Below are 12,221 nucleotides of genomic sequence, written 5' to 3'. Positions count from 1 at the left end.
TCTCTTTCCAGCACCAGGGAAATTTTGTTTTAAATGTCTCTTTCATCACTTGCAGTAGGTTCTGTACAGGGGAAAAAAAAAAAAGGAAAAAATACTTTTTTCTTAAGTTTATGAAAAACTGGGTGACACTGTTCATCCAGAGAACTCAGACCCAGGTTTCCTTTGTCAAAGTCCTGCCTAGTTTGATACTGGTCATCCTTTCCTGCCATCCACAGCTGACCATGCCTCTCAACATGACGGGCACCTGAACAGTTGATCTGAGGCTTGAACTGGTTCATTAGATCCTGCTTACACACCAGCACCAACAGGGGCCGAGCAGAGGCTTGAATGTCATGTTCAACAGTTCTGCCACATTTCCTCACGTTTCAGCTGACAGCTCATGCAGGATCAGGAGTCTGAGACACCCTTACCTTCACGTTGTCTGGATGGAGACCCCCAGGATGTTTGTCCATGTACTGACACAGGTCTGTGTGCTGTGGAAGAAAGGGGAAAAGAAATGTTAGAACAGTAACAGAGCATGGGGAAGTTTTAAAGCTTAAAAGACATTTAGATATAATCTGAAAGAGTAGATCTTCATGGTAGTGAATCAGTCTGTGTCCAAATGTAAAAAAATGTGTCTTAGTCACTGCTGCTCATGTTCCTTTGTAACGTTTGATCAAAAACACAGAAGTGTGTATGAGCTGGTGTTTTGTTTACCACCTCAAACGTGTTGATTGAAACACTCTGATGTCCTCTCTTTCAGAAAACCAACCACCGACTCATGTGACACGCATGTAGAGTGGCACCGGCCTGCCCTTCACCTCTGTGTTTTGTTAGCAGATTGAGGCAGTGGCTCAGAAATCACACTGATATTTACAATCTCCACGGTGTCCCACTGCAGCCCGCCCCAGCAGAGCCTCGTCTGCTGAATTATTCAGACGGGTCTGACACGGACACGCCTGTCCATCTTACTCTCTTCGGTAATTTATTTCATCGTTTTCCTCCCCTGATTCGTGGTCCCCTCTCCCTGTGTGTCACCCTCTCCCTGTCACTCATCATTAGCTGCTGGAGGAAAGCTCTGAGCTGATTTCTTTGCCTGAAAAGAAGTTGCTTGTATGTAAGGCAGCACAGGCTGATGATAGATCACCATGAAACCAGACATCTCCATCTGTACGGCTGGATAAGTAACAGGGGGTTCTGGTATGATCACCTGTCATACCTGTTTCTTTACACATTTAACCTGGGAGGAGTTTTGAACTCATGCTGTGGAGTTATTTAAGCTGCAGAAATGAAACAGCTGCAAATCATCCCAGCAGCACATGATCACACAAACATAACAGGGGTGTAAGGAAATGGTCAACTCACCATACACCCAAGAATTTAACTAAACATGTCACAGATTGCTGGGGGAAGGACCCAGGTGCAAATTGAACTCAAAAAAGGTTTAATTTCGAGTTCAAAAACACTAAAGAAATCCAAAAGTCCAAAATCAAAAACTCTAGAAAAACTTACTAAGACCAGGAGACACGGATGAACAACACGCAACAAGCCACAGCAACACAGGGCAATGACCTGACAAAGAACCAAGGGAACACAGAGACTGAACAGGCAGAGGGGTAATCAGCACAGGTGTGAAACAAGACACAGGTGAAACACGTGAGGAGCAATCAAACAGGAGGGAAACACAAGGAGAGCTAAACCAAACACAGGAATACTAATGACAGAGACAAAAGAAATCCAAAACACTGAAATACTAAGTCCATGTCCACATGTAGCCCAGCATTTTCAAAAACAAATAACCCCCTCTCATTCATTTTTAAAAAACTTCATTCCACACAGGCAAATCCGCCGATAAGTGCGGCTCAAGGCATGCCAAACCCATATTTGTCTGTGTTTTTCAGACATAAAACTGGTGCCAGCCAACCAGAATGAACCGCCGTCATTCTGAGGCCTATAGCACGAAGCGCAGTCAACTTATCCGCGGTAACTCACATCTATCCAGGATTGAGTAACCGTAACAATGGCAATCAGGATAATCGATAGCTCGACGCGAGTTATCAACACGGTAACTCAACCCAGGATTGACTCATCAAGAGCCGTGAACGCGCACGTAAAAGAGGAGGGCTCAGAGGCAGCTGACCAATCATAATCATGAGCGACTAAGAAATCTCCGTACTTCACCGCTCTTCAGCGGCTGATAATGCAGCAATACAAGGAGGAGAGAAGCAATACCTCGGTAAGGGGGAACACGGTAGCAGCAGCCAACCGCAGGCAAAATGCATGGCAACGCATAGTGGACTGTGTAAATGCCTAAGTTGCTCATCAGTGGCTCAGTATGATACTGATCACACTTCTAAATCTCATAAAATAATAAATGCTACTGTGCAAATGATTTGTGTGTATTCCAGTTATCATGTCATTCTCCCAGATGTAATCCTTCTGGAGTCAGAAGAACATGGAGCAGATAAAAAACAAGAAGATCATCACGTCTGATAAGTCTGTTTCAAGCAGTGGTGATTGCTCTAAGACAACAAGGGAAGCTCAGCTTCCCCTAAAATGTTCCCACAAAAGTGGTGATATGTTCTGCTGTGTGTACATTTCATTGACTAAATCTGCGCTAGAATTCCTTCATGTTTTGTTCAGTATCAGCTACCTATCACAGGTAACTGGCTCCACCTCCTTCTCATTCATCCTGGGAATGCTCTGAATTCGTCCCAAAGTTACGTGAGGGCAGCAGCCACTTGATACACAATGCGGGATGCCTTAAACTTGCTGAGCCGCTCCGCATCCCCGACAGAGTACATGTAGCTGCTGGTGGCAAAGAATCGCAGGGCGATGCACAATGTCTGTGGGACAGTCAGTGCACCACTCCTTCGAGTTGCACGGGCAATGTACGGCTCTAATATTTCACAGAGGTAGAGTAGTCCGGGCCGTCAGAACCTATACCTCTTATGCAGTGAATCGTCGCTTTGATCGAGTGGATCTGATCGATCTTTAAACACCCTTTCTCTTCGTAAAGCTCTTCTTACAACCTGTGCGCCTCTGTTCACCAGGTTTGGGAGAAAAGGGCAGGCCATCGTTTCTGAGAAGCCGATTGGCCAGTGGGAGGGTTTTTCATAGGATCAGATTCAACCTCCAACTTATCCTGCTCCAGAGCAGAATAGCCGTTCAGAGTAGGTCACCACGGAGAGTTAACCCTGAAGTTATCTCGCTAAGACACTAATCCTGCTTCATGATATAGGCCTCAGCTGTGACGTTTGAGAACCAAAAGCTCTGGGGATTAAAAATTGTGCAGCATGTGTCTGAAAATGAAAAAGAAAAGATCCCTCTCATTACAGACCTTTTTCTGAAAGAGTTAAATCCTTTTTTTGAGGTGGGGAGAAATGCTATAAAACCTCTCCAAAGTGACAAGACTTCATTCAAAGCAGCCAAATCCATTTCATGGAAGAAGGGAGTTAAAGAGGACTCTTAAAGAGACAGCAGCTAAAACACAGTGACTCAGACTGAGGCTGAATTATGACGTTTCTAAAACACCAGTAAGAGATTAACAAAGATCTGTTTGGGCTGTGAACAAAATGAAGATACTACATGGGCACCAGAGGGCCAGAATTAAGTGTAAGGAAAGCACAAAACTTCCTCTTTAGAATTTTTTGGTGGTAAGTTTTTTTTCATAGTGCTTCTGATGCAAAAATGTCAAAGAAGGTAGATGAACCCTGACACACTGAGAGAGTATTTTTGGCTTAAACTCACAGAAAGTTGTCATTTTCTTAATCCACTTTTAAACTGAATGCTGGTGAGTGTGTTACCAGTTTATCGGTTTTAACACACATTTCTCAGATTGAGATTCATTAAAAAAAAAGAAAAAAAAAAAACTAAAGAGGAGCAAATAAAAAGGCTGTTTGTGGTCAAAGAAAAAAAAAAACACTTTCTGAAGTGGAAATTAAGCATATTTTTTTAATTGATATACTTCCTGTTTACTTTCCTATCTTAAAAATGGCAATCTTAGCCTGTCAGCTGTAAAGACAAAATGTTTGGGTGTCAGATTGTGAATGGGAAGTTTCCCAGAATAAAGAGAGCTGACCCCAAGAAAAAAAGGTAAAACTATTTGATATTTTAAAATATGTAAACAGAATAAAAACAGAAGAGGAAAAAATAAAAACAGTTAACAGAGGAAAGATCAATCTGTGATATTTTGGTTCACTTTAAAAGAAGAAAGTGATTCCTCATATTCATCTGAATGTGACTCATCACATTTCATCAGAGGCTTTTCTGAGTCACTCTGAAAAAGCTGAACCTCCATGGTGTGTGTGTTACTTTAACCAAAAGGGGGCACTGTCCTGTTTCCTCTCTGATCAAAAGCAGGAGTGATGGAAAGCTGAGTAAGCATGTTCTGGTTCAGAGATCTGGCCTCGCTCAGCATTTTTCACATCAAACACTGAGCTGAATACCAATGAGACAGTCAGAAGGGTTAACCCAGGATCTGGACTTTTCAGACCGTTTCAGTTCCTGAGAGCTGAACTGAAGTCTTAGACCTCTGAGCAAACACAGGAACAAACTCTATTTACTCCAGAGTCAGCATGTGCTGAAAAATAATCCAGCACTGGATAAGATAAAGGAATGGACTTTTCATTTACATTAAAGAGGGGTGCTGTGCCTCTTTCATGGTCTTTACCCTGACCCACTGGTGCCCTTGTGGTATTCTTACATCATGTACAGCTAATTAGAATCTCTATTTTTGTCTCACCAGTGTTTCAAACTGTTTCCACCAAGCGGTTCAGATGGTTCGCCTCGGTGTGGTACAGGTTTTGTGGCGTTTCCTTTGACTGAAACCAGGACAGATCCCCAAATTACCGTCCCAGTTTTTGGTACCCTTCTGTTGGGGTGCCAGGCATACCGATCCAACTCCAGAGGGTGGAGCTAAAACATGGCAGTCCATTGATTGGTCATAAGAAGTGTCACTTCCTGTGTGACAGCAGTAATAAAGAACAACACATAACCCTACCATGTTAAAATCTCCAGTCCACTTACTGATGAAAAATTCCTTTTTGTTTGGAAAATGGTGTCATGAACAGCATGAAAGTGGTGGTGTTTCAGTCTTTATGGATTTATATTTGTTGGATTTATTAGCGGCGCACACTGTGTCCCACTGCTATGCCGTCATGCTATCACGTTACTGACATGGCCATTGACAATACCATTTACACGCCACCTACCAAGACGGGCACAGTTGACTACTGAAATGCAAATAGGATACCGATCTGACCCGTACCAAACTGATCCATACTGAACCACTTTGTGGAAACAGGGCTTTGAAAACTATTATTTCAGCCTCCGTCTTAAACACTTTGTTTTAGCTGTTGTTTCTTTAAGGCTCCCTGCTCGACAAATCCCCTGCCCTCTGATTGGCCAGCTTTCTGGAAGTTTTTTTTGGGGGGGAGAGCTATTGGTAGACCTTGGTGTTTGAGGCCCTGCCCCTGCAATGTGTTATGAACTAGGGGTGTAAATCACCAGTTTCATGACGATACGATACGATATTGATTCTTTGGACAACGATATGATATTTGCCGATATCACAAAGTCTGTAACGATACGATACGATTCAGGGGCCTTCGATGGTTTTAGGACGATATTATGTCCTCACTGAACACAATCAGCAACATTTCACCTGAGGCAAGAAAGAAATACAAAACAATTTTGATAGTTTTAGTACTGAAATGTGGAACGATGTGCTGACCTTTGGGTATGATAGTTTGTAGAGGATTATAGCCATCTGTATGATCTAATTATGCTTTAAAATTATCACTGGTTAAATTCAGGTAAGGTGCTTTTTTTGCCCCCACAATTACTGTATGGGTCTTACTGTTATACTGTAATGTTTGGTTATTATATCAAGTAATGATGCAACACTATCATTAAAAATTACTGATTACATCAACTTTATTATTGACCTCCAACATTTGACCATTTTCTATCAAACCAAAAATGTGAAGCTTTGATTTTAATGAAACCCAAACATTTCTATTGTTCAATCGAACTTAGCATTGATAGTTTTTTTTTTACTGTGATGCCTGATAACCACAGTTTGTATGTCAGTGTGATCAGACTTGGTTTCACTGTGTAACAGTCGATGTGGAGGAGGAATGACACTAAGCTCTCGCTGTTTTACTTTTTAACTTTATGAAATTTCATGAATCAGTGGCTACAAAATCAAATTATGAGATAACTCACTGCAGTCGTGTGATGATGCACTCCTGTCGTCTGTGCAGCATGCATCCTCTGCAGTCAGGTCGACTGTATCTTACCCAGATACAGGAGAGCTATTTTATGATTGGCCGATATGTCTGGCTCCCTTTCAGCTCTGTGATGCTAACAGCGTCTTGCTACATGTTCGCTTACAGCGGTGTGACTCGGTGGGCGCTAAACAGCACATTTTACAGGAGGAGAAATATCAGGCGTGGCGTGTCAGAGAGTGAAAAGGTTCAAATGTGTGTCTCATACCCTGAGTGCATGAGGCTTGAGAGGAAACTTCAGAACGACTTGTGATTGGTCGGAAACGGACATGCATGTTCGGTTGGGATTTCAAAATAAAGGCGTACATTACACACCACGATGTTGATCGATGTTTCGACTTTCCATCGATGTAATTGGATCATTGCTTAACCAATCGATTTATCGATCTATATCGATGGATCATTACACCCCTTTTATCAAACAGTTAGGAGATTCTTCCTGACCTCATCATTTTAGTAATTCTGATGAAGATCTGGTGCTGTTTGTAGAACAGAGTGTTTTAATGCATTTACAGATTTAGGGATTTCTCCAACATATGAATATGTAGAGGTCTGAAAATCTGCACATGCTCAGTCTGCACATCCAGCATCCATACTTTATATCTGTTCAAAACAATAAAAAGTGTAAGACCGCCTCTTGATGAGATTTTAAAAAATGTGGTTTTCTCTGTTTATGTCACAGTTTTCCAGCTGATTTCTTTGTTGAGAATTGAAGCAACTGGAAAAATTCCGAATTTTTTCCTTCCTCACATCAAAACCCCCAAATTATGGAAAATCAGCATTCAGATTTAAAATACTCAACCTTCCCTTTTAAATGTGCGCTGCCCAAAGGAAGCTTTCAAATCAACCTTGATGGTCACTGCACTGACAAAGAAAATCTCCTCTATTCAGGTGTTACCTATTTGAAAGTGCACTCTGCAGCATTTTCAGCAGGAAGCTTTTCTAAAGGCAATTAATCCATCAATAAAAGGTCTTTGTCCGTCTTTATGTCCACGCTGTTATATAAGTCAGTCGTGGAGAGGTACCGAAACAGTGACCTTCCAATAAAACAGCCGCCTGGCGTCCTGTTCTGGGCACAGACAGACCAGTGTTTGGTGCCTCAGTCTGCTTTTCTATGGCACCGAGCGAGGAGTGGAAAAAGCCAAGGCTGCTTTTACATTCTCCAAGTGTCCTATAAAGAAGAGTGTGGCAATCAAAATACCCACAGCTCATGTTTCTGTGGGCTGAGCGTTAAAAAAGTGAAACTCAGGCAGCGAGGAGACTCTGAGGTCAAATCAATCAAAGTAAAAACAGACACACACTCACAGACACACACACTCACAGACACACACACTCACAGACACACACAGAAGGTGAAGAGCTGACCTCTGCGCCCTTTAAAACCATGGCTTCTCCTGCTTTGAACAAACACTAAAAACAGATCCTCAAACTAATTTCAGACCTCTGCAGGCTCGGTTTAGAGAGCGCGGCGGCGTGCACACTCACCACATATTCAAAGACCAGCGTCAGGGTTTCCTTGGTGTGGATGATGTCATGGAGCAGCACTATGTTGGCGTGCTTCAGACCTTTCAGAAGGGATGCTGCGGAGACAGATCAGACAGAGAGTGTTAATGGAAAGCACGTCTTCAGATAGCGGAGGAGTTGGGATGATCTATGCCTTCATTAGCAGCATCATTAGGGTGCAGCAGAGGCCTCCGTCAGCCGCTCTGCGTACATACATAGAGGGGATTAAGAAAAGATTAAAACAGAAGATGAAAACAAAGGCTGGATTTACTGCTGTAAGCTCCAACAGCCGTTAATCAACACAGTTATGATGTAATGGACATGCTTAATGAGCACATCAGTGTGATGATGTGTGGGGAGATGAGCAAGTCGACTCTCCTGGCAAAGCTCGTCTCAGAGTCTAACCGATGGAGCCGGGTGTGATCAGCACATTCTGAGACAGACTCGCTAAGACTTTCACAAGCCAGGCGCTCGTTTGAGTCAGACCTTCAGAGCAGTCTGGGAAGATTGTGCATGTATAAAAAAAAAGAGATACAGTGTGTAATCAGTAATTAGTCAGGCTTAGTTTGCGTGGGAAAATTCTGCAGGCCGGAAAATCTGGAGCAAACTCACACAGTGAGCCTGTGAGCCAAATTCAACTCAGTGTAAAAAAACAGGTTTTAAAACTCTGAGGCTGCAGATGAAAACATTCTAGGCAAGAACGCAAACACATATCTGCTTCAGCTTCATGCTCTTAATCTGAAATGAATATTTCATCATTGATTAACAGAGAATACTGTAACTCTGTAGTAATTCCTAATATAAAACGACGCAGAGGTCAGCACTGTTAGACAGGGCAGTCCAGACTCTACCAGAGCTCAGTCCATCTGATGAAAATCTGTATCTGTGGTACAGGATGTCACTGGGGACATCAAAGGATTACATCTATCCCTCCTAACTCTTTACTTCCCAAGCGCTCCTCTCACGATCCACACACTAACTGCAACAGGAACTTTTAAGAATGAGCGGGCCATTTTCCAAGAGAGCTGATTGGTCAGGAGGTGGTGCTTTTTGACTCGTTGATCTCTGATCCAGAACCTAACCTGCTCCAGAGCTGTTCAGCATGAGTTACCGTGGTGATTTAACACTGAAACAAAAGAATCAACGCAACAAAAAGCAGACACATGACAGAACCAAAACAGACCCGCAAGGAAACAGGAGATTCACAAAGGATAACGACAACGGAACCCCACAAGAAGGAAACCAAACTGTGAAACAAACAAAACATAAAGACTGAATCATTGCATTGTGTCTTCTGTTTTTAATTTTTTTACTTTTTAAAAAAAAAAATAATGCATTTTGCCTTTTTTCAACTTTTCCTAGCTTACCATTCTCTATTTCCACATGTTGTTCTCCGCCCATCACAGTTCATGTGAGCAGCACTCTCTTCTGACTCCACAACATTCATGAAACCAAAGCCAGTGTGGAGTTTTCAAAGGTTATGAAGCTTAAACAACAAACTGCAGATCTCTCTGTGATAACACTGAGCACATTAACAGGCCAACAGACAGCAGACAGCAAATCTCATCTGGCCGCCGTGCAGCAGTTCAGGGAACCATCTCATCAGGACAGAATGTGAGAGCAGAATAATAAGAGCGGTTTTTATTACCGCGCACAAATGGCTTTTTCACACTGTTGCCAATTTGATTCATTTGGCAAACAAAAAGTTATTTTTCCAAGGACACAGCAGGTTTGACAGAAACATCCACAGAGGAGCAGTGAGAACTAAAACCTCATGAATACATTCATCCGCTCCAAGAACATAAAGGTTGTTCAGAAAAATCTGACGGCAGGACTCCTCTGAGCACGCACCAGGTCAGAGCTACACACACACCTCAAAGATCTGTCAGTGTTTGAAGATTCATCTCCGCTCACTCACACGCATACACCCTCCCTATCTCCAGTAATGGGCATGCATGTGTGCACTTTTAATAGGCATGGACACACACACACACACACACACACACACACACACACACACACACGGCTCTCCTCTCTGGATATATTACTTTATTCAGCAGCAGTGTGTGATGCTGCTCACATATCAGTGCTGGGAGCTTCCACAGCAGTAATTGCTGAATTAGTTCAATTTCAAAGTGCTTTACTGATCCGCTCACAGGGAGGGGTGTGACCCTGTGTGTGTGTGTGTGTATGTGTGTGTGCGTGTCTCACTTTGTCAGGTCTGTATCATACGCAGATCAAACAGAATCATTTTCTCATCTAAATTCAAATGCTGTTGAGTGTGTGGGCCAAAGGGAAACCTCACGTGTCTGAAAATGAAGCAGAGGTGAGATAAAGTGCAGTTCCTCAGGTGGCCACTTGAGGGTGGCTCCAAAAGCTGATTCATTGCCATTAACACCGATGCTTCAAGAGGGTTTCTGCACACTTTTAAGATTCTCAAAGACCTATGGTCCTGGATGAGCAGAAACTTCTTACTGCTGAACTCAGAGAAGACTGAAGTCATTGTTCTTGGAGGTACAACATTTTGCAAAACAATCCATCACACCTGGTCCTGTTTCCTCCAGGTTGTTTAAAAAATCTAGAAGCAGCCCACACAAAACACAAAATATGATGTCCGAAGATAACACGCTGCGTTTTGGACAACTTTCTCGAGGGAGCTCATGAGGGGGTGGCCAAATTTCAGAGGTTTCCGGGTCACTTTCAGCATTTCATGCATTTCCTTTCAGTCAAAATTCTGACTTTGTAAATTATTCTCAATGCTTGTAAAAGCATTTTGCATCTTGTTATTTTTTTTGTCCTTGGTAAAAGTGTTTTTACAATCAAATTTAGTTTTATTTTAATTGTGAAAATGTTCTGTGAAGTGTAAATTTTGTCAAAAGTTTGTATGAGTGTTTCAAACATTGTAATTTCATCTGCATTTCTCAGCTACCGTATCACAGTGTGGAAATGTCTCTGTAAAGCAAACTCTTTCCAATGTTTGTACTCCACCAAACCACGAAACAGATCCCTTACATGAGTCATCGTCCGCGAGTTCCTTTCATCAGCTCGTTTAACATTCAGAGCTCAGCCGACAGGTAAAACGTGGCCTCCTGAGAAACCAGGCTCTGATTTATCTGAGGAAAAGTTCTGCTCTGTGTTCAGGCTGAAGCTGCAGGGACTCTGAATCTTCAGTTTGGAAGTTAAATCTTCTAAAGCCCTGAGGAGGGAGAAAAGAAATCTGCAGATGAGTTTTTTAACTCTGAACTCAATTGTTTTTTTTCCTCCTGTGTTTATGAGTTCAGAGCAGCTGAAATCACTTTTTGCAGAAATAATCTTCTGTTTTGTTTTTATCTCTGGGACACAGGAGAAGTTTTCCTGGAAACTTTCAGTTCCTTTTTTTTTTATTCATACCCAGCCGTGGGAGCTCGTTGATTAAAAGAAAGCAACTAAAATGAATATCTGATGCCTGTTCCAGTTAATAGGCTGCTTCTGTCAGATAATATAATTAAAGGCAAAGCAGCACTTGGTCTGAAAGTGAAGAAAATGACCCTGAATGGAAACACACAGCTTCATGGTTTGTAGAAAGGGAACGTACGGCTAGGTCAGTTATGAGAAGTAGAAAGCAGCTCTTTAACGTCAGCCCCGACTAATTAGTCCTGCTTTGACTCAGAGCTCCGTCACACTAATTAAACAGCCTGACAACCTGTTAGTGTAATGCAGAGTATGAAACATGGGAAACAGTCTGACGGCTAAGGGGTACAGCTGAAATAAGTGCAGAAAGCTGATCAGCGTTACAGCTTTGTTCTGTTTCCCCATTGTCAGGATCTCTGTTGTCACTAGCCATGGTCACATGAGGAGTTTTTTGTCTTTCTGAATTGAATCTTTCCGAATGACTTTTCTGAAAACAATAGTATACATGGAAAGGAATATTCCAATCTCTGGTCTACACGCGCCGCTATAATCAAACAGAATAGTCAATGAGGCATGCTCAAACAAACGTAAACATCACCAGATTTATCAAAGCTGGAGGACGACAGTTTGTTTATCACGACGTTGCTATACTCCGTACTGCGAGTTTGTCGTCCGTCCAGTCTTGAAATTATGTTCATTTCTTTCAAAATTTGGATCAGAAACAAACTTTCTACAGCAGTCCAGTGCTGACGGCTCGCCACCATTTTTAAAATTGAGGAACGTCTCTAGTTGTGTCTTACGTCATATCTGAGCATGTGCTAAAAGAACGCATCCTGAAAAATTTCCATTTGAGTGGATACATGATACCTCAATCGGTTTGGGGAAAGGAATATTCCGCCACTGTAAAACCGATTCGATGTACATTCAGATCGGCTCTTTTCTTTCAGAATGAGGTGTATACAAAGGTTAAATTCTTTCAGTTTGAGCAAATAAACCGAATGCAAGCGGAATATTTGGGTCCATGTATACGTGGCTATTGTTACGCCGACGACAATGCAA

At 42.3% G+C, this 12,221-nt stretch overlaps 1 protein-coding gene across 4 annotated transcripts in view; it reads right to left on the bottom strand.

The window, feature by feature from the left end:
- Positions 1-12,221, bottom strand: part of cdk14 (cyclin dependent kinase 14) — a 300,539-nt gene that overhangs the window by 184,385 nt on the left and 103,933 nt on the right. For all 4 annotated transcript variants that reach the window (XM_074682607.1, XM_074682608.1, XM_074682609.1 and 1 more), the window contains 2 exons: positions 7,755-7,849; positions 411-473 (listed from right to left, as the gene is read on the bottom strand). In XM_074682607.1, the coding sequence (XP_074538708.1) occupies positions 411-473; positions 7,755-7,849 (158 nt within the window). The remainder of the gene's footprint in view (positions 1-410; positions 474-7,754; positions 7,850-12,221) is intronic.

The sequence above is a fragment of the Halichoeres trimaculatus genome, unplaced genomic scaffold (assembly GCF_033239565.1).
Source record: "Halichoeres trimaculatus isolate MK-OKI-2021-1 unplaced genomic scaffold, fHalTri1.1 fHalTri1_scaffold_12, whole genome shotgun sequence".
Taxonomy (NCBI): Eukaryota; Metazoa; Chordata; class Actinopteri; order Labriformes; family Labridae; genus Halichoeres; species Halichoeres trimaculatus.
The sequence above is the reverse complement of the archived record's forward strand: the minus strand, read 5'-3'. Positions and strand labels throughout refer to the sequence as shown.